Source organism: Haliaeetus leucocephalus, unplaced genomic scaffold (genome assembly GCF_000737465.1).
Source record: "Haliaeetus leucocephalus isolate CR32 unplaced genomic scaffold, Haliaeetus_leucocephalus-4.0 Scaffold213, whole genome shotgun sequence".
NCBI lineage: Eukaryota > Metazoa > Chordata > Aves > Accipitriformes > Accipitridae > Haliaeetus > Haliaeetus leucocephalus.
The window spans coordinates 820,722-845,902 of record NW_010972649.1 but is presented as its reverse complement, the minus strand read 5'-3'; the positions used below and the strand labels follow the sequence as shown (position 1 = coordinate 845,902).

General features: G+C 43.1%; 1 protein-coding gene across 1 annotated transcript in view; it reads right to left on the bottom strand.

Annotated features, from left to right (window-relative positions):
• LOC104831126 (papilin-like) overlaps window positions 1-25,181 on the bottom strand; it is a gene marked incomplete at its 3' end in the record, with an annotated part of 65,892 nt that overhangs the window by 16,769 nt on the left and 23,942 nt on the right. Inside the window, exons 3-6 of the mRNA XM_010566498.1 lie at window positions 16,022-16,084; window positions 2,653-2,768; window positions 1,181-1,241; window positions 792-894 (exon numbers count right to left, since the gene is read on the bottom strand). Of these exons, the coding sequence (XP_010564800.1) occupies window positions 792-894; window positions 1,181-1,241; window positions 2,653-2,768; window positions 16,022-16,078 (337 nt within the window). The remainder of the gene's footprint in view (window positions 1-791; window positions 895-1,180; window positions 1,242-2,652; window positions 2,769-16,021; window positions 16,085-25,181) is intronic.

Sequence of the window (25,181 nt, the reverse complement as noted above, 5' to 3'; positions counted from 1 at the left end):
CACAAACGGCTGCAGGCTGGAAAAATACCCTGGTAAGGCCTCACTGTATGCAACTGTTTCCTCAGGCACCTTGGCTAGCCAGTGGTGGAGGGGGGAATGTTGTGCCAGCTGGATATTTGGTTATTCCTTACTAGGACTGTTCTTAGGTTCCCTTGGATTACAAGGCTTTCTAGAATGAGAACAAGTGCTGGTATAGAACACAAGGGAGCTGTTATCTTAACAGCCAACAAACAAAACTTTAAATCTATCTTGAAATCCCTCGTAATTTGTTAAACAACTGTGAATGATAACATACCAAAGCTCAGAGCAAGGACCTCTGGTTCCCACACCTGCCTTCTGATCTCGTTCCTCAAGAAAGCATGGGCCAATTGAAAGAAATGTCGTATTTTCTGAAACACTCTTAATTCTATGCATTTTTTTGTCCTGTGTCCTGCTAAATGTTCTTTTGCCAATATTGAAAAGTACAGCAGAGCTGCTGCTTCTCCAATACTTTAGGACCTAGCTGCAACCAGTTCTAGCTTTCTTGAGCAATGTTTCTGAAGGAATGGCTGTTACAAGAGACAACTATGTAGTGCTGCAATGGGAGCTGTCTCTTGGCCCATACATCCAGTGTCTTCATGAAAGCAATCCTTTGCTACTGGCAAAAAGATTTTTTCCATGCCATCCCCTGCCCACACCCTCCAACTAAGGAAGTACCCTACAAGGATACTACAGTCAAAAACATTACAGTCACTTCAAAACATACTGTTGATAGTTAGGGATGAAGTGTAATCCTACATGTTTATCATTACCTCCATAATACGGAAGCCACTTGTATTTCTTTCCTTGGAATTCTGTCCCATCGAACTCTGCACATTGCTCTGCCCGGAAATCCCGGGAGCCTTCCGGGCAGCTCTGTTTGGAGGAGAAAATGTTTGTATTGGTCCATTATAAAAGGGAGGAAAATTAAGTGTACAACAAAAAATTGTTTTTTATTTGTTATTGCTCCCATATAAAATCAGGGGCATAAATTCAATATGCTTTTGAAGCAGTACTCTTGATAAACCACATTCACCAGTGATGCCAGACAAAGAGAAACTAATAATGACATATTACTTCTGAACAAGAATGATGTTTGTCTGGGGAAAAGGAGCAACAGGCAAGCAAAAACAAAAAACAGAGCACAAACCAAGCACTGTACCTGAATGTTACATGACCGATAGCTTCGTGTTGGTCCAACACAACTGGAAGCACCTTCTGTTCTGAAAGGCAGAAAAACAACATGAAGATCTCTGAAGAGTACACACACAAAAAATCATCTCATGGCAGACATTACAAATCATCTTCACATCAAGCATATCACCCTCACAGAGTTTCCCGAAACAGCAAAATAACTAAAATGCACTTTTCCACTAAAGCAAGCTGGCATCTTCTAGTGCTATTTTCTGCTGTGGTTTGCATTTTGGTATGAGTAAGACACACACCATGAATGACTGCATTATAGCTCTTCAGGGTCATGTTTCAACTAAATAATAGAAGCAGAGCTTTTAGTCCTTTGTCCACCAGCAAACAGTTGAGGTGTCTATACCAGATCCAGAACATGTTATCAGCAGGAGAATAGTGGCCAATTCAGAATAGGTACACACATCATCTTTCATGCTGTTTACGTGCACACTAGGCCCATTAGTGGGAAGAGCCAAACATGCCTATGGAAAGTGTGCAACACCCTCATTCCTGTCAAGTGACTCCAGTTGAGAATTATGGAGAGTAACAGTTATGATGGAAATTGATCTGAAAAGCCAACCAAAATCTAATATCTCAGCATTCCTAAAACGGAGAGACAGACCTGGGGACTCTGGCAGGTGTATACCATAACAGGCAGCCTTCAAAAGAGACCTTTCTTTATTCTGTGTGGGAAGAAGCAGTGCTCCATAACTCTGGATTCTTCTATTAAAAAAACCGCTCTTATTTCTCTAAACATAAAGAGGCTGGGTTTTTTCAGGATATTATTGAGAGTCTGGTTTTTCCCCTTTTCTTTGCTTTTATGCACACAACAGGATCTCTAAGATCTATCATTCCCAAGAGATGCAGTCCCAGTCGTCGTCCTCACTGCATCTAACCCAGCTGCAAAAGAGATGGCACAGCATTAATGCTGCTTGAGCCAGTTCCACTCTTCCATTTCTTCTGGGGCTTAAGCCAACTCCACTCTTCCATTTCTTCTGGGGCTTAAGCCAACTCCACTCTTCCATTTCTTCTGGGGCAGTTTACCTTCCTGGGAATCATAAGCCTGAGAAAACCTTGGCATAGTCACTGGCTCTTGGGAGAGAAACCTACTGCTCTGGACTGTTCTCCCTCTCCCTGAGGCTTGCCGTGCTAGACCTGATTGAACAGCTGCTGCCATACCAATCACCTGATTGCACAGCCTCAGATCTTGCAGAGAAACCACTGTGCTCTAGTGAAGGAGCCTAAGCAAGGATGTGTTGAAGAGAGCACTGTTCAAAACAGCAGTGCCGAGACTGAAGCTGAGGATCATCTCAAAGTGGACTCAGGTGACTTATTGCCCTGGAATCAAACACTAGGTGTTTTTGTTCTGGATGTATATTGGAACATAAGTGCAGGAGCTCAGTAACAGACAAACACATATAAAGAAAGAAAAAGGAGGTTAGCCCTCACCTTTGGGAATAGCAGCGCCGTTGCCGAAAGCTGACTCCACCGCCACAGCTCCGACTGCACTTGCCCCATTCACCCCAGCTCCCCCAGACATCAATCTGCCGTTTCATCCGGCGGGCCTGTAAATAAAAAAAACCCACAGACATATCAAACAGACATGGCAGCATAGGGAAAAAAAAGAAAACGAAGCAGAGCTCCTATGTGTTCTCTTGCAAAAGAGACTGTCTTGCTGGGCTGTATTCCTAGTACGAAAAGTGGCAGAGAATAATACATCAGAAACATGAAGCCTCTAATATCTAGGAGCATTAGCTTCCTGAAGCCATATAGCACATCCAGCTTTATAGTCTCCCTTAAACTGTTACTATTTGTCTATTCATAGACTCTCATAGACTTTTGAATAACCATCTGAAAGAGGGTAACATTTTCCTTTCAGCAAGGCAGCAAAGGCAAATCATCACTTGAGGGACTATGAGCGCTGTCACTCCACACCAGATCAGCAGAGCCACTTAATCCCAAATCCTAGGCTCCAAGCCAGGTACTTAAGAGAAATAAAGGATGCGGTAAGGAAACCCCCGGAACACACTTTTTTGCTGCAACAAAATTCCATACATGGACCTTTTTTCCCCCCCACCCAACTGTGTCCAATGATGAGGTCAAGGTCTGGGCTGTCAGTAGCTACAGCCTTAATTAATTTTGTGTTTAGAAAGTCTGAGTGGATACGGACATGAAGAGAAATAAGCGTGGTAATATAGACCAGAAGTTACAAGTGCAATGGAACCAACCAAAATAGATTGTCTTAGAAGCACATGAAATAGCACATTTTCAGGGAAAAAGGGCCTACTGCAGCTGATGGGATCCACATACAGCAGGACATGGGGGTTTAGCAGGAAGAATAGCAATATCCTGAGAAAAAAGAATAATTGCAAGATGCCACAGGATTAATTCCACTTGGGAAAAGAAGGTAAATGCAACATTACATGGGGAGTGATGCTGTAAAAACAGTTTGCTGTGTAGCTGCACCTATAGGGCAGTTTACCTATATATTATACAACAGAGAGAGGAATGCGTACCATTTGGGGTAGTGAAGAGTGGGCAGGCAGAGAAACAAAAGGTAAAAAATTATTGAGATGTAGTCTAATTCCCTCCCACACATCAAATCTATATAACCCCTGGGTCTGGATCCCAAGTCATCCTCTAGTTTCACACAGGCCCTTTTGACTTGAACACAGGACCCCACGTTCCCATCTTCTACGTTTCCCTGCTTCTGGTCTGTTTCCATTCCTTCCTGTTGTCCCTCCTGCATCCCCCTGTAAGTGACTCCCTAATGATCACCCAGCTAGTAAGTGCCATCGCAAGGCTTTTGCGCTGGAGTGGAGGAAGATCCTAGAAATGGAGAATTTCACCATAGCAGGGATATTAACCCTACTCAGCAAGCACTTTCTACCCACCCCAGGTCACTTTCCAAGGCCTACAGAGAAGGCACAAGCTTCTCACTTTAAGAGCATAACTGTCACTTCAGTTAACTGCTTTTACATAAGGCATCCAGATCTCTGCTAGAAATAGGGGCTAGCCTAATAAATTATCCAGTGAATCCAACTCAGGCAAGATGCATAGGTTAATCCTCCCTTGTCATTTAAACAGGTTTTGTAATTTTCTACACATACTCCCTGCCTGATCATATGTGCCTGAGTTAGTCTTGTTTCTCTCTTTCACCCTCTTTTAAAGAATAACTCCCTGCTGCTGGTAGAGCAAGTCAGATATATTAGCCGATCACATTTATGCACTTACTACCAAATTACCCACAACTATCTAGCTGCAGAGTCTCCCCAAATTCTTCCTGCCTATTACTTACGTTGCTCTAATGTGAAACACTTTCTTCCTAGCCCATGCTATTTGATTTTCTTCACAGACGTTTTGTGCAGTTCTTTCTGCAAGCAAAATCCTTCAGGACAAGTTTTCTGATTCAGACTAACTCTGTTTGCCTTCACCCTGCTCACTCAATGGCACTACCCATGTTACAGCCACCTCTACATACCTTCTCCCTCTGCCAAGTCAACATCTCCCTGACCCCTTGCCAAACCCTTCTCCCATTCTTCCATTCCAGATAGTGAGCTCAGTGTTCGTCTTCTGCATTCTCATTTGCCTTTCTGGGAGTAATCCCATCAACAGAGTATTAGTTTTCAGCAAGGCATCTTATTTTCCCAAGTTTTTCTTGCAGACACCTAATTCCTCCCCCTGTAATCCCCCCTTCCTTACTCTCAAAAGAATGAAACTTGCTACCACTCCGTTTCCTCTACAGTCTTATTCCTCTATATCAATTGACTGATTTAGGAGCAGTATTAGCTCACCCTGGAAACAAGGGACCTTTCAGTCAGCATAAGGGAGAAGAAAACACATAGATAAAAATCCAAAGCAAGAGCATTTGAAAGTCAGATTACTGGAAGGCAATTAGGATAGAAAGCCTTTCCCTGACACACACACACCCCCCAACCTGATAAATATTCCAATATCCTTCCTACAGAAGTAGCTTTCTTTATTCCTTCTATAGAGAGTAAAATCTGCAGGGACTCTTTGTTGTAAGGCTTATGTATCCGCAGAGTGCGGGAACAATCATTTTCTCAGTATCACCCCACTTATGTACACCCCAAAGGGAGCATCAGCCAGAAGAATCCTCCCAAACCTGTATAGTGTTAGAGAAACATTTTAATAGGGGCCCAGGTACCACATTCAGAAATCTGTGCACAGTCCTCTTTGCTTCAGTAACTGCATGTATGTGTAACACAGGCAAACATAGAACTGCATATTTATAATAAATAAGAAATCTATTATTACATAATATGATAACAAGATGTTTCTAGATGCTGTCAGCTAGTTTCTGTTCCAAAAGCCTCTTTCTGCTCTCTTCAGACTCTGGAATGTGCTTTATCTGTCGTGAACCAGGACAACTAAATCCCAGTCCCTCCTGGACCCCAGAACTAAAAATCTACAAACTTCATCACTGTTACCAATTCATTTGGTTCCATTCCTTCCTCGCTTCAGCCGAACACACATACAAGAATGCAGTTCCTTTATATACATTAAGCATCTATTTTAATGTTTCAGAAAAAGCAAGAGAAAGCATACAACCATCTTTCTTGACTTCTAAAAACTCCAGAAAGGACAGTCAGTTAATGCCCAACTGCTCTGTCTAGTTTTATTGCCTGTTAAGACAACAGAAATGCATAACTTCCGGGGATAACGATGATGCACGTGACCCTGGCACCACATGCTCTCAGTGCTCATTGGTAAACAGGCTGCTGTGGTATGAGAGTTTAGAAGGCCAGTGATTTCACTTTTATGAACACTGCATTGCTTTCATCAGTTCCTAGATAGATGTATTGCTGATGTAGTTGCAGCATCTGCTGTTATCAGGCCAACTGTATCCAATATAACCAACAAGTAAAAAAGCTATGCCTCTGAGTCACTAGAGCTCCAGACTTCATCTTTAAAGACAATTAGAGTATGCATCAGAGACAAAAGAATGATAGGAAAGGGTCCTAGATAGCATAATATATACCACATAATATTTATTTTTATATATGAAACATACACTGGAAGAGGAGTTATAAATGGGACTTGACTCAGAAAGACAGAAGATGTTAGTGGTATGTAGGAACACTTTAAAAGGGGCCCTTGAAAGACTTTTCAGTCAGCCTGATGAGATGGATAGGAAACTATGCATGGGAAGCAGACTGTGCTTCCCAGATGGATGCATTGTAGGCATGCAGTGATCCACAAAGTTCATATAACCAAATGTGGACTAGTGATTCAGCAAGAATAATTTCCTAGTGCCTTGTTGCAACTCAAATACAACTCAAACACTAGCAAGCTATCAAAGCAAATATCAATTTTCTATACAGTCCAAAGTGAGCAGTGAAGGTCTGCAGTCACAGGTCCAAACAACCTAAATCCCAGCCAAGTTCTTACCCCTAGCGTCTCCTTTACTCCTTGGGCACTTTTGAGGGCCTAGAGATAGTCAACCCGAACTATTCTGTGATCCTTCATGCTGCCTTTCCAGACTGACAAGAAGCCACAAAACATCATATTACACAACTCCAACAGTCACTGCTCAAAGCAGATGGTTACTGATATCCATGCTATGCTTGAGAGGTTTTGTACAAGGCTTGTGCTTGCAACAGGTCACATAGCTTTGGTCCATTGAGCTGCAACTGAAGCACCTTTTTGGACACTGAAAAGTTGTTACTGTGACTTCTTGAGCTGCATCACAGAGTTACTAGGTCCATTCAGATCTGATACAAATCTCCAAGCCAACACTGAGAACATGGTGGGAAATCCTTGACATTGGAAGTTGACTACAAGGCCCTGTACAATTGTCACCCACTGAAAACAGATATTCCTGTCAATGATAAAATGAGTAATGTGGTATTACTGTTACTTTATGCAGTGTTTCCATGTCTTAAAACTAGTCAAAATCAGACTGTCTCTCTTTAACCTTTCTTAGTGTTTCTGAAATAACACTACATCCTCTTATTTGATAAATATCTACTTTCTGGGGCTTATAGTTTCTGAAATAAGGTTAATGTTTATTTTGACACACCCCTGAACTGTAGCCCAGTTGATGAAACATGTATGAAAGAAGGGTGAAAACCAAACACTTCACAAAAGAAAGTTATCACCACGGTCATTTATTCCATAATGGTTTCATTGCCAAAGTCTTGGCAAGTAAGAAGTCTCCTGTGAAAAATGCAGCTTTGCTAAGTTTGAATAATAATTGCTTAGAGAAAAGTTAATAAGGGGAGAAAAAAAAGAAAAAAACATCAAGGTGCCCCGAGGGCTGGCTGCTCCCTGTGGGCTGGGGGCCAGTAGCAGAGGGCTCTCCCAGGGTGGCAAGGCAAGCCAGGGAGCAGCACAAGCCAGGGCATAGCCTCAGCCCTGGGAACTGGGAATCTCCAGCTGAAGCCAGGCTGGGACTTGGGACTGCAGGTGGGCCTGGCTTGTCAGGGCCCATGGCTGGGATGGGCAGGGCTGTGCGGAGCCTCGCTGCAGCATCACTGGGGCAGGAGCTGACAGCCCCAGGGGAGCCCGGTCAGGGAGAGTAAAGCCTAGTAGTGCCCTCAGGGTCCTGACAAAACAACCCACATGGAGTGTATCCTTAGACCATGTGCTTTCAGGATGTGAACCATTTCCTTCTCCTTTCTATATCCAGAATACCTACCCAGGACTACAATGATGGCCACCCATAATGTTTCCATATAGCTAAGCCCTGCAAGACACGTGGCATTCAACACTCGCACTTAATTGAAAGGGAGCTGAAAACATACAGTGTATATCACGTGTTTATAATGTAGATACATGCTACTATTCCAATAGATGCATTTTCAAGATAAATCCATCTGTGACCGGCTATGCTATTAGCCAAAAACGCAACAAAAAAATAAGTGAATTAATCAGAACCACATCAGCAAAGCATTTTTTTATAATTCTTTCTCAACCATTGATCTTGGCTCAGACACAGCAGGCTTGCGAAGAGCTTTGAAGGTGAAGAATGCCAAGTACCATTTTTATGAATAATGAATAAGCAATCAAAGACTTGCATTTGAGCAAAACTAGAAAAACAAGAATGAAAGTGAACAAGATGGTGACAGCAGGAAGCAAAATACAAAATGGTACACGAGAGTATCTTATTAAGACAAACTGCTTCACAAAGAGGAGAAAAAAATCCAAGGCTTCATTAGTTTTAATGGCTTGTGGTTGACACTTACTGTGTATATCTCCTTTTATCCCCCTGTACCACCCTAGCCATGGCTTGTTAGCGTATGCCCTCTAACAAATCCACTAAAATCCATCAGTTCCCCTACACCTTCATCTACTCAAAACACTTCAGGTTCTCCCTACATCCTTTAACCCGCTCCCTCATTGTTCCCAACACTTTTCCATGTTCCCTGTGTTCACCTCCCCAACACCCCTCACCCTTCTACCTCTTTATGGGCTGTCCCACCATACACCTGGCTCCTTCCACATCCCCAGCTCTCCTGTCATCTGGGCAGGACACGACGCATGCCTCACCCACCGCAGAACCGGGCACGTACTGCTCCACGGGACTGTGCTGGCTTGCTGGCTAGCAGGCAGAGCAGATAATAGTTACTTTTCAGAAATGGAAAGCCTTCCAGAAACTCTGGGTGGCCTGGAGCTGACTAGGGTATAAAAAGAGCTCTCTAAAAAGATACGGCCATTGCAGAGTAGTCAAATTAATTCTTGGAATCCTTGTGGAAGGAACTGGGGACATTCAGAAAACTCCACAAAGAGGGGGATTGTAAGAAAACTTTATGACCCCAAGCTTATATGGAAAAGTGGACTAAACACACAGTATGAAGTCACCAGAAGTTGTTTATCCAAGGGGCCTAACAGGAACTCAAGGTTGAAATGGATAAACTGTTACATACTAGCAGACAACCCTCTCAGAGAAAACCCCTTTGGCATCTGATTATTGGAAAGCGGAAAATCTGACCACACCACTTTACAAAAGGATCCCAGGGGAACCCGAGGAACTGTACACCCACATAATGTAAAACTGACATCTACTGATAAATTACTAGATATGATAACAAAAAACAGAATTAGCAGGCACCTGCATACATACAGTACATCTGGGAAAAAGGCCACAAGTCACTCACTGAAGGATCAGCTCCGGTGCCAGCATGTTCTGCAGCAGAGGGGGGGATCATGGCATACAGGGGGGTCTCCCGAGCCAGGAAAACCCCCAGGGGAGCGCGGGGACCCGCCAGGAGCCGGCAGCTCTCTGGAGGGAGAGCAGCTGACGAGGCGCGGGCAGGGCCAGGAGTAATGGCGGCCGCCCCCCAGCCCCGCCAAGGGCAGCCCACAGGAGCGCTGGGACCAGAGCGGGCAAACAGGGCCTGGCACGGCAGTTGGCGCAGGGAGGGCACCTCGTCGTCGGAGGGACATTCCACCAGCCAAGTGGAGAGCCTTGAAGTCCTCATAACCCAGCAACCGGGCACCGTTCTGTGGCCATCTGCGCAGGCCAAGGGCACTCATTCTACCTGACCCTCAAGGCAGAATGGCGGGCACTCGCCCGAGAGCAAAGGCTGCAGCTGCGGCTGGGGGTCCGCACCACCTACCCCAGCGGCGGCCGATGCCTCCACCCAGACGGAGCTGCGGGAGGGAGAGGCTGCAGCGCAGACCTCCGACTGCCGGGAAGGGCCGGGACCTTTCTCCTGGGGCAGGGACAGGCAGCAGGGCTGCCGGCAAACCCTGTGCCCAGGTGGAGGACCTCCTGCCGCAGGCGGCTGAGCTGCAGGAGTCGGCGAGGAGGCTGCGTAGCATCAGGGAGGCTGAGGAGGAGTTGGATGGCTGGTCCCGAGCGCGGTCTGCAGCAGACCCACAGCCCACAGCCAAAGAGCCAAACCCTCCCCCACCGGCACACACAGAAGGGAGGGGGGCCAACCACACAGAAGAATGGAAGAGGTGCTATGCCGGACCTCGTTCTCACCAACAAGGAGGGGTTGGTGGGGAACGTGAAGCTCAAGGGCAGCCTTGGCCGCAGTGACCATGAAATGCTGGAGTTCAAGATCTATAGGGCAGCGAGGAGGGCGCACAGCAAGCTCATAGCCCAGACTTCAGGAGAGCAGACCTGGGCCTCTTCAGGGATCTGCTTGGTGAAGCACCATGGGATACTGGAGGGAAGAGGGGCCCAAGGAAGCTGGTCAATATTCAAGGATCACCTCCTCCAAGCTCAGGAGCGATGCATCCCAACAAAGAGGAAGTCAGGCAAAAATGCCAGGAGGCCTGCATGGATGAACAAGGAGCTCCTGGACAAACTCAAACACGAAAAGGAAGTTGGCAACATGGACAGCGGGACTGAGTGCACCCTCAGCAAGTCTGACGACAACACCAAGCTGTGTAGTGTAGTCAACCACCTGGAGGGAAGGGATGCCATCCAGAAGGACCTTGAGAGGTGGGCCTGTGCAAGTCTCATGAAGTTCAACAAGGCCAAGTGCAACGTCCTGCACATGGGTTGGGGCAATCCCAAGCACAAATACAGGCTGGGCGATGAGTTGATTGAAAGCAGCCCTAAGAAGGACTTGGGGGTGTTGGTTGATGAGAAGCTCAACATCACCTGGTAATGTGCATTTGCAGTCCAGAAAGCCAACTGTATCCTGGGCTGCATCAAAAGAAGTGTGACCAGCAGGTCAAGGGAGGTGATTCTGCCTCTCTACTCTGCTCTCATGAGACCCCACCTGGAATACTGTGTTCAGCTGTGGGCTCTCAACATAAGAAGGACATGGACCTTTTGGAGCGAGTCCAGAGGAGAGCCATGAAGATGTTCAGAGGGCTGGAGCACCCCTCCTATGAAGAAAGGCTGAGAGAGTTGGGGGTGTTCAGCCTAGAGAAGATAAGGCTCCAGGAAGACCTTATAGCAGCCTTTCAATACCTAAAGGGGGCCTACAAGAAAGCTGGAGAGGGACTTTTTACAAGGGCATTTAGTGATAGGACAAGAGGTAATGGCTTTAAACTGAAAGAGGGTAGATTTAGATTAGATATGAGGATGAAATTCTTTACTGTGAGAGTGGTGAGGCAGGAACAGGTTGCCCAGAGAGGTTGTGGATGCCCCCTCCCTGGAAGTGTTCAAGACCAGGCTGGATGGGGCTTTGAGCAACCTGGTCTAGTGGAAGGTGTCCCTGCCCATGGCAGGGGGGTTGGATCTAGATGATCTTTAAGGTCCCTTCCAACTCAAACTACTCTATGATTTTATGTTTTTTAAAAAGACAAATCCTTCTAAGACTATTGCAGTTCTTTGAGAGATCCACAAACATGTCAACAAGAGTAACCTGTCAGATACACTCAGATTTCCAAAACGCTTTCAGCAAAATCCTTCACCTAAAGCTTTGAAGGAAGCTAAGCAGCCAGAAGGAAAGTCCTTGCATGGATGATGAGCAGGTGGCCCAAAGACAAAAACAAAGGTAGGAGTAAAATCTCCATCCACTGCAAAAACTAACATTAGTAGCAGAATTCCGTAAGGAAACTGAACTGCTCAACACATCTATAAGTTACACCAAAAACACAGAAGTAATGAAGGCAGCTGATAAGGGTAATTCAGGGTAATAAAGGACAATAGAGAACCAGACACAGGCTGCAAAGAACTATGGAAGGACACTATACTATAAGTGACTTGTCACTAAAATGACAGTTAAGATTTCATGTAGGTAACTTGGGAAACATCTAGTAACACAGGGAAAAACACAAATCCTATCCTAAAAAATAAAATTATTACATATAAGCTGATCTTTACCACTCAAGAGCAGGATCTTGGTGTTATGACAGAAATGTTGTGATGCCAGAAGTCTACATGGCTTCAAGGACACCAAATTTAGGAAAGAGAAATAGAGAGGTCTCCAGCTCAAAGGGTTCATAAACTACAAATGACTGGAGACTGGAAGTATATTGGAAGAAATTGTACTTACTTACCAATTTTTTTATAGTTTTTTTCTGAACATGTGTTTGTGACATAGCTGGAGATAGGATGTAGGGCAAAATGAACTGGTCCTACCCAGTACAATTATTCTTGTGCACTTTTTCTACCTTCCCCTCAGTAGGAACATTAATAAAATCTCCTTTTTCTCCCTCCTCACAATAATTTTCACTGTTTCTGTATGACCTTAACTTTGAAGTCCTTCAGCACCTTCTGCCCTTTCAGTCAGATCTGGTTAAGGGGTTTAGCAGTTTAGTCAATAGATTAACAGTGTTTGAACAATAACAATGTTCATTTCTTTAGAAGAAATTAAAAACAGCATTTTAACCTAGCAATGCAGACCCATAGAAAGCAATACTGTCCAGATGAAACGTATTTGAATATGATTTTCAGCCAAGCCTCAGACCAGCCTTCACTTTAAGCACACATGCAGTACAATCTAGGAGCAAATATAAGTATTGGACATGATCTAACTATCAGCTAATGCCTACAGATCATAAAAGATTAAATAAAACTCTTCTCTTGACGAGCATCTTTTCCTTGAAATAATCTCATGGTATGGGCAGATAAGACATTTCCAATCTGGAAAGAAGGAGTTCCAGATGCAGAAATTTGCCAACATGAAATCACACTTGTAGAAAGAAATTGAGGCAGAGAGAAATCTGATGAATGTCATGTTTACTAAACATAAAGCAACCACAAAGCAAATGCAACACACACACACACGCACAATCATGCCAAATACATGCACGCAACAGTAATAGAACAGTTAGCCACATGCAAAATCTTCAGAATTTATTTACTCTAAAGCACCAGAAGCACCGTTCTGTCAGCAGTAGCACTAATGGACAGGGCTCAGGCAGTTTTACTTTTACATCACCTCATCCTTCTCTGAAAACACAGGAAGAATCACGACAAAAACACAAAACTGGCATTTTCCGTTATTGCCACTGTTCACAACCTTCCTAAAAACAATGACAAGGTGGTCTGAAATTGCACTAGACTCTTCTGTCTCAGTTCTGCATTAACAGCTAGGGTATAAGATGGAGAGGCATCTTTTTTTCCTGTTTGTATAGCCCTTAAACACAACTCCTCCTGACCATACAGCTGTAGCTTCTAATACTACCACAGTGCAAACAATAAAGGAGCTACAAGTAATGGGTGACCTCCTTTTCCAGATCCTTCAAAGCTGGGTGAAAGGGACAGACACCGCAGGTGCTGTATAGCAAGACCCTCTCCATATTCTAGCAGGAAAGAAGTGAAGAAGTGTCTAGTAGGTCCCACCAAGGACTGAGCACGGAGCAGGAAATTCTCAGCAGCCAGAGGCTTTGACGAGCAGGAATCCCTCTCTTATTCCTTAATACCGCCTGCCACGTCTGGCAGATAAACCAGCCACTCCAGACTGGTAGCAGAGAGAAGATGTAGGCAATAGCCTCAGCTGCTCTTAAAGTCTCAGCCCTGTTAACATTTCTGCCCTTATTCTGCTTGCTGCTTTCCCTAGCCTAACAATCAGTGAAGTAAAAACAAGTTCAGCTACTCCACTCCAAAAGTAGATGAAGAGATGAAAAACAGCAGGCATCAATCTACACCCTTTAATCACAAGCAGACATGAATCCCTGTAGACCCATCTTCTTTATCCTTGTGTAAGCCTGCAGTTCACATGTTTATAGCTGTACTCCCATTAGCACTCTGTGTTTACAAGTTCATGCCTTCCTGCTTCTGGGACAAAAGGTGTCCAAGAAGCAATCTTAGATCCATTGCGTCCCCCGATGCAAACAGTGAGGTAAGCAGTTCATTCTGGAATAAAACCCACACATGCTAGCCTGTGCCTTTTCTGCTGTTTTTAGTTCTCCCACCACCTCCCTCTTCTTCCTGAGGCATACGCTATTCACTGTATAGCTGGAGATGACCCACCTTTCTACCCATGTGCTGCTATACTGGCAGTTCATTTGATACCAAAATCGAAAAAATTGCTACTGTCTCAGCTGCAAGGCTGCTCTGGATCTAATACTTAGCACAGTTAAAGAGACAGAGCCTCAGTTTCTTAGAGATATGCTACTATACATTAAAGGAATGTTTTTCTTTCAGTGTGGGGAAATGCACCATGTCACCTGACAATCTCTTACATCTCTGCCACTGGGAATTACAAAAGAACAGCACAGGGAAGGGACCTTTTCAATGCTATGTGACATGGATTAAAGTTTTTTTTCCAATTAGCCTGCCATCTCAGGTGAAGCCCTAAAGGAGTGGAAAACAGTGTAGAGCAGCAAGCAGTTCTCCAACTTACTTTCCCAGCATGCAGTATTCCCTGCCTCAGTTTTCAGCCTCACCCTCTCCTTCCCTTTCTTTCTTCCACCATGCAAATACAAAATTTGCATTTATAGCAGCAGGGCTACCACTCTTCTTCTGCACAGTGAAACAGAGGCATGCAGGCACTGCTTTTCCAAAGCTGTCCCACTTACAGGAGTTCAGGCAGCTCCGCTACTCTCTTGGTGCATAGCCTGATCTAGAACAGACTTGAGTTACCACCACTACAATCAGTCCTGTCAGCTCCAGCTCTCACAAGTTGTCTATTGCTATGGTTCAGCCTACTTGCATTGGCATCTGGTAAGGAATGGCCCATATGAAACCAACACTATTTCTCTCTTCCCTCTCAGAAAAAAAATGGAGAATTACCACAGCAGAGCGCCTCAGTGCTGCTGGATCTTCCTGCTTCCTCATGGCTTGGACAGATCCAGCACGTCAGGGAAACTGAAATTAAGTGGTGGCCAAGCAAAACCTTCTCCCTTCATTCAGCATGGCTTCAAGAGGAGCTACTGATTGCACACAGGGGACAGAGTCTAATGCTACAGAAAAATGTCAGCCTTCACAGTTGCAGGGTTTCAGTCATTTCCCTTCCAAAAAATCACCAGGTTGGAGATAGGCAGGTGACCAGATGAACTGAATATAGTATATTCTGTTTCTGGTTCTTTGAACATACAGCAACATCTTCTATTAGATGTGAGATAGCAAGATCTCATTTAAGGATATTTCCACCTGTAAGATAGAAAATCTATGACGACTAACAAATTCTGCTTGATTTCTGACCTCTCACCCCTGATCTTCAAAGAAGGCCTAGAAAGCATTTGCAAATACTGAACCTGGGAACAGAAGTTCATAAGCATACTAGAGATTATAAGTTATGGACTCATTAATTTTAATGGCATATTTATAATTCCTCACTACTCCCACAAAAAACTTACTCCAGGTGATAATTACCACCCCCCCCCCCCCCCCATTTGTTTACAACAAACACACACATCACATCTTCCTTTGCTAACACTTCCACTCTACTCAGCAGGTCACCTTTTACCTCAGATGTCCAACTCATTAATATAATTGAAGTTAAACTCAGAGAAACTGTTCTCAAGCTGCATTTACTTTAGTAAGATCCTACTTCTCTTTCAGAAAGGGAGAGGAATCCCCCTTCCTAATAGCTGTTTTCTTTTTCTGACAATATCAAATTGGCTTAAAATAAAGATTACCTCCCCCAGTAAAGCTAAACCACATGGCTTAGACCACTAAGACCAAAGAAAAGAGAAAAACCAGCTAACCAAAGATTAATCCTTTTTACTTCAAGTGACAACTCTCTGTAGCTTTGAAGCGGAAGACAGCAATTACTGCTTTGCAGATAACACCCCTAAAGCCAAAGGCACTACCAGAATTTTGTTATTTAATTGCCATATTAGACTCTTCATAACATGTACCACAGTAGGCCTGATGACTCGGACCCATTAGCTCTTTCAGGAATACTTTCTACAAAATACTTGAGTTACAGATATTGACAGTCCTTAAGAGAAGTATCTTTCATTTCTCGTAATGGTGTTCAGAAGAACTTTTACTTACTGAAAATGCAGAAGGTGGCATCATTGCTAGCATGAGCAGAAGGAACAAGTTCTTCATCCCTGCCTGTGGGAACATAAAGATTATTGATCAGAATTGCTTGCTTCTTTGCTGTTTGTATGGCGGAAAAGCTAAGATACCATACAGTAAAAATGGAGGTGAAACTAAAAATCAAGGTGAAAGAAAAAGAAGTTTTATCACTACACTCCCTGGGTAGATGAAGGCAATTGCAAAGACTGAAATTACCCTGCACAGAAAGCCAGAATGTAATTACTGAGTGCAAATGTTTCCCTGAACTTTCCTCTGGTATTATGAGAACACCATCCCTGGGCACAGTGGAAGATGCATGCTGTGGCATGTCTGCCCTCCCTCTCCTTTACATATGCACATGATAAAATACTTGAAGATTACAATGACTTCAACCAACCCAAGGTACGAAATTCCACTGTTAACATTTCTGTACCCTATATTCATCCTCTGTGGCTTGGTGAAGCTTCATGTCTGTCTTTGTGTGATCTTGCGTGTTTAAAATCCTACAGTTCATCATGGACAGCTATAGCTAGATTCAACCATCAGTAGTAATATCCCTTTTACAGAGCTAGAAAGGAGATCAGGCCACACAGACTGGTATGGCAGCATAAAACAGTTCCTTAAAATCAGGGCATTATGCACATTTTGGACCACAATACTTCATTGGTGCATTGCCTGTTGCTACTTTATCCATCCTCTTTTGAGTTGCAGCAACCAAGCCCACACCAACCACCACTCACCCATGTTTACAGCTGTGACCATGGACACTTCAGCCACTAGAGACTGCCTGTTTCTCATGACCAGCTGATTAAGCCCAGAAAGAAGAGATGGACTAGATATTCCTAGCATAGTTTTATCTAGTCTAAGCTTCTATCTAACTTGGGAAAGGAAAGGGAAGGGAAAAGGAAAGATGGAGAAATCTTCCTTTCACAGTGCATAAAAGCATCACGGAAGAAATGTTTACCTCATCAGTCATTGTAACAACATCCATTTTAATATTAAAACTTCATATATAGTTCCTTTAGCCTGGCCTGTTAAATCCAAATAAAATACAGAATGTGTATCACCATTAACAAAGATAATATTGCTATAAAATCATTGTTGCCCGAGAACATCAAATCAGAAACAAAATATACCCAAAATGAAATCTGCTTGATCTAGCATTTGCATATTTCAGATTACTTTATGATGGGCAATAATTTTTCTCATAGTGCTAGGCCTCACTGAATCACAGCTCATTACAGCTCTCTAAGTTCATATATACCATGGATTTTGACACTCCCAACATTCACAGTGCTGGGGATAAGAAGTTTGTTCTTCAGTGTTTTTCCTTTTCGATATAAAAACTGCTAAGCGCTGAAAATCCAGTTGCACCAAATTCCGTGTGCAAAATAGCAATGAACAGGGAAAACATAACTGGCAAAACTAGCACTGATAAGCTTCTCTTCCTGTACACTGAGTGCCAATCATATGATTCATAAGAAAATTAAGCTATAGGAGCTTTTTATATGAATAGACTTTAATTAATTTCGGATTAGTCTTTCTTAAGAAACTGTGGGAAGACTATGTACCCTCTATCACCCACCCATGCTGCTACTACTCTTCCCATTCAAGTCAAGGAAGAAACAACCTGGAGATGCCCTCCACAAGAGGTCAAGTACACTCTCTATGCTGTAGAGGCCAAGAGCCAAAACACAGGCTAGATCTGTGTCAGAACCCTATCCAACTGCCAAATAGTTTCAGAGGGGAAAGACAGCCAGGAGAGACCCTTTTGCTACAAGTTCCATGCATGCAAACAGCAAAGCTTTCCTGAAGCAGCTTATAACGTACTCACACCACTAGCAAAGGGCACTGTGAGAATAGCATTTTCCTTGAATGGTGTTGGTGTCAAACAGAGGTAAATCTTTGAGACTGATCAGCTCCTCTTCCTACTGCCCGGGGGGGGGAAGGGGAATCTCTTCCCCAGCTTCCTCCCTCACATCTTCCATTCCAGGCACCTCTCAGGTTCACAGAGATGGCTGTGGAAATCACATCCCTTGCTCCAGCAGTGTTGCTCTGCTGCTAATGGACTGCCCACTCAGCTCCTTCTGGCATCTGAGCCAAGAGGCAGACAGGGAGCTGGGCCCAAGCCACGTGAGGTTCCTGGAGAAGAGGCTAGAGAAGCAGCTCACCAGGGCTAGCAGTTCTCCCACTCTCCAAGTAGTTAGTATCTTGGAGGTTTTTAGCCACATAGATCAAAAAGATTCTCTGAGGAGACAACTAGAGACAGCACCCAATGTTTGGGACAATCCCCTGCATCAAAGCAGCAAGAGGTTACAGCTCTGTTGCTTGCTTGCATTTTTGTGCCATTGCACTTGCATGAGAATTGCTGCCATATGTCCCAAATTTAGCATTAAAAAGTTTAGACCATTCAGCCCTATTAAACTAGTCAACAGATTCCAGGAAGGATGGTCAGAAGGAAGAACAGGGCCTTCTGTATCCTATTAAATCCCCCACTGCAAAACAAATCTAGTGTCTTATTCTCCGAGCTTCAACAAGCTTGTTATTTTAAAAGCTTCCTTGGATGTAGTATTCAGCACTGGTCCCTTTTGCCTTATTTTGAACCACAGACAACACAGATGGGACTGGGGAATCTGCCTGAAACCTTTGAAAAAAGGTCAAGTTCTGTTTCTGGATTTAATGGCTCCTTCACTCCTTCTAGGACCTGGGATACTGCAGCATATGTTTATTCTGCTTGTTTGCCATTCTTCTCACTGAAGGCTGGGTATGCGGGGGAAGGAATGAAAAGGACAGTGTTTTGCAGTGCTTTCACTTACAACAACAGCAGCTGCTGCTCCCTGTGCCTCCTGCCCTTCTTCAATTCTCTTCAACCCTCCCCAGCTCCCTTTTCCCACTGTGTGCTAGAACAGCATCTCCACCCCCCTCCACCCAGAAACGGCAGCAGGGCCTGAGGGGAAACAGTGACTTTATGCTCAAGATATGGAACAGCTGCTGGAAAGCTCACATGGAGGAATTCTTGCCATAGTGCTAAAATACGAAGTTATCTCAGCAAGAGGTATTACGAGAATCAGTTCACAAAAAGTGAGGAACAACCAGAATCTTCAACCAGAACTAAAGGTGTGCCCAGCTGAAACCTCCATTCCATACACCAGAAGAGATTCAAAGTGTCTAGCCAACCACATCGGGCATTAACTGCTCAGGTTAGATGAATAAAAGAGTTGAAGTGGTGACTTGTTCCAGCCATCTGTAAGCTTGGTCAAAAAAAGTCAGTCCAGACCTGAACTAGGAAGCTGTTTTCTCTAAGAGACATTGACCCAAACTCCTCCGAACACTAGAGAAATTCAAACCTGAATCTGACTTTAGCCACTCAGGACCCTTACTTCCATTCCAGAACAGTATGGATCAAATCATATTTTGTGGAAATTTCAGCAACTTCTGAAAGGATGTTCTGGTGCCCTTTCTGAACTGCCTCCACAGCACCTACTTCTCCGTGGCACTGTGGACAGGAGGGTCAGAGGGCCACAAAGGAGACGGCTGGAATTTCATAATTCTGGACAGAACACAACAACTCCAGTACAATTGGAAATTGGGATAAGCACCCTTATTTCAGGGCTTAACACTGAACCCACTCAAGAAAGAAGGTTTTGCTTTAACAAATAGAAGGTCTAGAAAAGACAGATGGGCAGTCTTGGAGATTTCTCTATAGTGGACCCAGCAGTGAATTGCTGTAAAAATATTTTATTTAGTTACAAACTCTTATCCAGGCCCAGGCAGGCTTAGCAAGATCAGTCAAATCTTCATTAAGACCAGGAGTACATTTCAGAATCAAGGATAGGTTTAATGACTCCTATATTTACTTTATACGTGCAAATCTTGCCTTCCAATGCACAAACAAGGTTCAAGATTGCTTACTTAAACTTGGCCTCTTTTCCAAATAACCTCTCAACATCCATGTTCCTAGGGAAACAAGACCTACATTGCCTGTATATATATGTAAAAATAACTTTGAATCAGCTGGCTAGTTTCAGGGTTTCGAAAGCATAAAGTTAACTTTAGTTTGAGGGAAAAAGATACTGGGCCAGGATTAAGAGATGTATTAGAATTTTAACCCATTTAGGTGATGACATTTTCTTTTCAACAGGAAGGAATCCAAACTTGAAAGAGATGTTATGAATAACTCAGCCTTGGCTAAACAAGAACTTAAGCTGTTTAGACAGTACAGAATCAGATCACATAGGGAGAATAAAACAGGTTTCATGAGTTCCATTGCTCACAGATTTATCAGTCTGGGGTTTTCTCTATTCTTTTTTAAAATAATTGAACAGCCAGTGCTACATGAGTCTTCTCTGTTTAGCACATAGGACAGACCAGTTGTCTTTTGCCTGTGAACCACATTTCTAAGTCGTCCTCTGGCCAAAGACACATACCATATGTGTGGGTCAGGGACTGTGCTGGGAGTGGTTCATAGGCAGATGATAAAAAGACCCCTTCAGGGTTCCCACTTTTCTATTGCCAGACAAGATTTAGCTGGGCATGCAGGTAAACGGCAAAGCCACCCAGCAATGATAGATTCAGCAGGTCCTTACAGTTCATTTAGTCTCCCAGCTGGGGATTTGAAACCCAGTGTGGATCTATTATTCCCATCTGAGGTAGTCCTGACAAGAAGCTGCCTCTGCATGGCTTGTGAGCCACAGGCTGGCCACCCCGGCAATAAATAGTTGCCTGTTGCAATATAGATAGAAACTGATTACTGTAAAGTTTAGCACTTACAGCACTAAAGCAGAAGTTGCCATTGTGATCCCGCTACTTGCACCTTTTCAGAATTTCCTTCCCTTCCCTCCACTCCCAACTCCATCCCCTGTTAACATACCATATCTCCCTCAGTCATTATATTTTTAGAAGTTTGGTTGAAGGAGGTGGGAAGTCAGAAAGCATGATGATATGTTGCCCAATTATCCACTGGCATAAACTTATTTAGCCATTCACTCAGAGCAGTCTTTTAGCTTTTAGACTCATTACATTTTCTAAAGACATGATTTTTGCTTTGCTGTCAGCTTATCTTTGTTCCAGCTTGCTTCTGTTTGCCTTGTCTACTGAGAAGCACCTTGTAAGTTTTTGGTGGAAGAGTTAGAAAGGGAAAATATATACATACAGCAAAAAGATGAGATGAAGGCAGGGAATAAAAAGGGGCTCCATGGAGCAGGGATCAAGGGTAGGGAAAAACCTCATTTTACTTAGGCTGGGAACTGAGTTGGGAGAGCATAAGGACCACATCACGCAGCCCAGAGGAACCAGGAAACCAATCATCCCTTTAGGCAGAGGATATCACATTCAAGATAGTTCTTAATATGCCTGTTTTCTTCCCCGACTATAGTAAACCAGCTTTTGTTTGACATTTTTCCAAAGGAAATCCTGAGCCTGACGTCCTTTGGGCTAGGGCAGATAAGCCAATTAATGTACATGTGCCTGTTAAAGTGGGAGGATACTGAATTTCCTTTGCCTTGACCATGGAATGAGCCACATTCATAAAGAGCTGTTTATATATAAAGCAATGGATAAGTGTTTATAAACATGTGTTTATATACAAGACTGGTTGAAAGGGCTTAGTGGGAAAGGAGAGAGAAAAAAGAAAGACAAGACACAAGTTGTCAGAGTAGAAGTTTTACAGAGATATCTTTACCATTAGTATCGAGATTTATTAATTCACTCTAAATACAAGCTAGGCATTGACAAATCCTCATCAAGAAAGTAACCCTGCTAAGATGCACTTTCAGCCTTATTATGCATATTATGAAAGACAAACTTTCAGCTACAATAACTTTAAAATTCACCTTGTTAAATGAAAAACAAAAGTTACAAAAACTTACTAATGAGCACAGCAGCAGAGCACCAGCTGGCTGGAGAACTGAGTACTGGTAACACAAGCATCTTCTAGACTGCTGTATCAATAGGCTTTCATCTCAGCCTTCAGCCTGATTTGTAACAGGCACATAAATCCACACTGGGCCATCACTTAATGTGGCTGACTCAGACTGACAGTGTTTTTACAGAGGACTTCTACAGCAATGCCAAGTTCAGCAACAACTGGGGAAGCTATAGCAGCTTCTGTCGTACAGTTTTAATCTGAAAACTGAACTCTCACAAAACCGTAGCTGAAAAATCATCAGGTGCAAGAGCAAGATCAGACTGTGTAACACACAGAAGTTCTAGTAAGGCCTCGCACCATACCCTATCAGGGGGTGGGGAAGAGGCAGACCTGCTTCTTTCCCACTCTCCAAAATCCACAATGAAGTATCTAAGGTTTAGGTCAGTGAAGCAGCACCTTCCAAGTAAATGTGGCCACTATGTCAGCTAGTACAGTATTTCATGAGGACAATTTTCTGTCTACCTATTAATATCAGCTGAGATTCAGTTTTCTGCAACTAGTCTTCCACTACTAGGTTTGCTGCTAGAGATTCATTATAAGGAGTAAAGATAGGATTCTGCCTTCTATTTTGGTAGTCTCACTGTGCTTAGCTGTTAATTAAAGCTGGGAGCATGTAGGGATAACGACAAGTGCACACAGACTAATTTAGACAGTTAAAATTGCAACAACAAGCCACACACTGCCTATGGAAAATACGTGAGCAGGATATAACATACCAAACACTAACATAATTGAAGAGGTAACTGAAGAGGAATGGCTAACAACCTTTTACATTTACTACTGTCTTGTCACAGCTCAAGCTCCACTTATATGAGTTACTTAGCCTGATCTGAAATATTACATGACACTGAGCACTGCTGCTGTTTACAAACATGTTAGCCAGCTAAGACTAATCCCTTCCAATTCAAATTTTGGAGAATTCTTTAGGAAAATAAAGGATTTCAACACTGGAAAATTACTTCTGATTTTAACTTCAGTCCATCCTAAATATAAATATGGCAATCTTCTGCACTGTGCAAGGGGTTAAAAAAAACAAACAAGCATTATCTCAAAAGGAAACTTTAAACCAATGCAAATTGTTTTCTGCCTCTCTTTGCAAGATCTACATCTCTGTTCACTGAGAAGATGTTAGCCCTACATTCAACAGTATGCTTGTAGTATACATAAGGAACACCTGTGTCACCTTTAAACAAATTTGCTCGGGGACTAATAACATAGACAGGAAAACATGAGAATATTTACCCTGAACCTCATGTGGGTTTTGACTGCTGCTGCCTCTACATTGTTTCTGGAACCTAAGATACTTTTTTTTTTTAAGTGAACTCAGTTTTAACTATACATATCTGTAAACATGCCAAGCATGCTACACTTGTATGGGTACATCTCTTCCCTAAGGAATCACCCTTACTGACTGTGATGCAGACATACCTTCAGTGGTATGAAGTAGGTATTTCCCCAGAGAAGTCAGTGGACTGACTTACATTACTCTGCGAGGGAAAGATGACTAACATGAGAAGAACTAAAAGAAATGAAAAGGAAGAAAAAAACCACAGAACTTTTGACTAACAAACTTAGGAGGCAGAATGTGTGCTAGTGGAATTAGGGCTGCAGTCTCTAAGGATACCAGCCCTAGCATCTTTCATCTGTCACTAAAAATTAACTTCATAAGAAATGATCTTAGGAGGGTGCGATCGCACTGCAGTGCCTGGAGAGATCTCAAAGGAAGCACATGCTCAACTGTGTGATCACAGCAAAATGACAACAGTGTGATCTAAAAATAAACTGGTTCTTTGCTCTGAAGCTGGTTTCTCCCACGGATGCCCAAACCAGAGCCTCCAATTACTGCTTTAAGGGCTAGGCAGAGAAATAAACAATCTGTGGATAGCACTTGTTTTCTATACATCAAGTCTGCATGTCAAGAAGGCGAGCTTGTTACTGTGTGAGAACGCATAAACAAGTGGCTTGTACATAGACTATGCATATGAGTATGTACACACTCAAATCCTTTTATATTAAAGTCCCTTCTCAAACATCTAGTAACCATTACTATTCATTGCCCAAGACAAGACTGGACCACAACAAATCACATTTCAGATCCAAGAGTCTTAAGAAAATGAGACAGTGAAACTGTATCCAGCAGAGTATAATTTCCAGTGAAATAAGTTCTTTTGACAAGTCCCTTATACCATGGGCATAACTGCAAATGACTGTACTGGATTAGAGCAATCATCTGTCACTGTCTAGGCTCAGTAGCTATGCTAGGTGCACTAAGGGGTTTATCATCAGTTTTGTATAATCCTTCCTACAGACCTAAGAGCAAAGCAACTTAATTCCTCTGGAGTTCACTGAGCACCAATGTGCCACTAGGAGAACACTTACCCCTTCACTCAGCTAATGATGAGCCTATAACACAAATCATGAGGACTATTGTAATTGCATCCTATGTATTCTAGGTTCTGTTCTTATACAAAACACCAGCTCTCATCCTCTTATAAAAAAGCTTTTTGCTGCATATTGATGAGTCACAAGGTACGTACATGAACTAATAAAATGGTTAACATTTTAAGCCCCCCTTTGAACAAAGAGAAAGCCTTCTGGTAGCCTAAGCCCTACCTGTTCTGAGGCACAGAACAGTATTTGATCTTATTTACATTGCATTCAGAAGAACGGGGCCTCAATCAAGGTCAGAGGTTTTTTTCACCAGGTTCGCTATTTTAACAGAACATCTGTGTTACTTTAGAATAAAATTTGATCTTTTAACTCAAGCTCAAGTACTACCAAGAAAACCAGTTGCAACAACATAACTCCTTTCCTGTTTCCTAAACCCTTTCAGCAAGTCAGGGCACAGCCATTCACACAGACTCCAGCTGAATCTTGGTGCCTAATTTGTGAGGCAAGTAAACCCTGAAGCAACTAGATTAGATAAGCTCTACCAGTGTTCTCTTTTACCATGCTGGAAGTAGCTGGATCTGAGAGACAGCCCATCCCAAAAACAAAGATACACAATCTGCATCAGAAGTTACTATACTTATTGAACAGCAACATTTGAAATCATCCATTCTCTAACTTCTCTATAGCATAACGATTGCCACTTTCCCTTAAAATTAAGATAATTTAGTTTTATACTTAATATTTTTAATTTATATACATAGAGAGACCAGCAAACAAAAACCTACATCCTTGCTTGAAAATCACCTCAAATCTTTC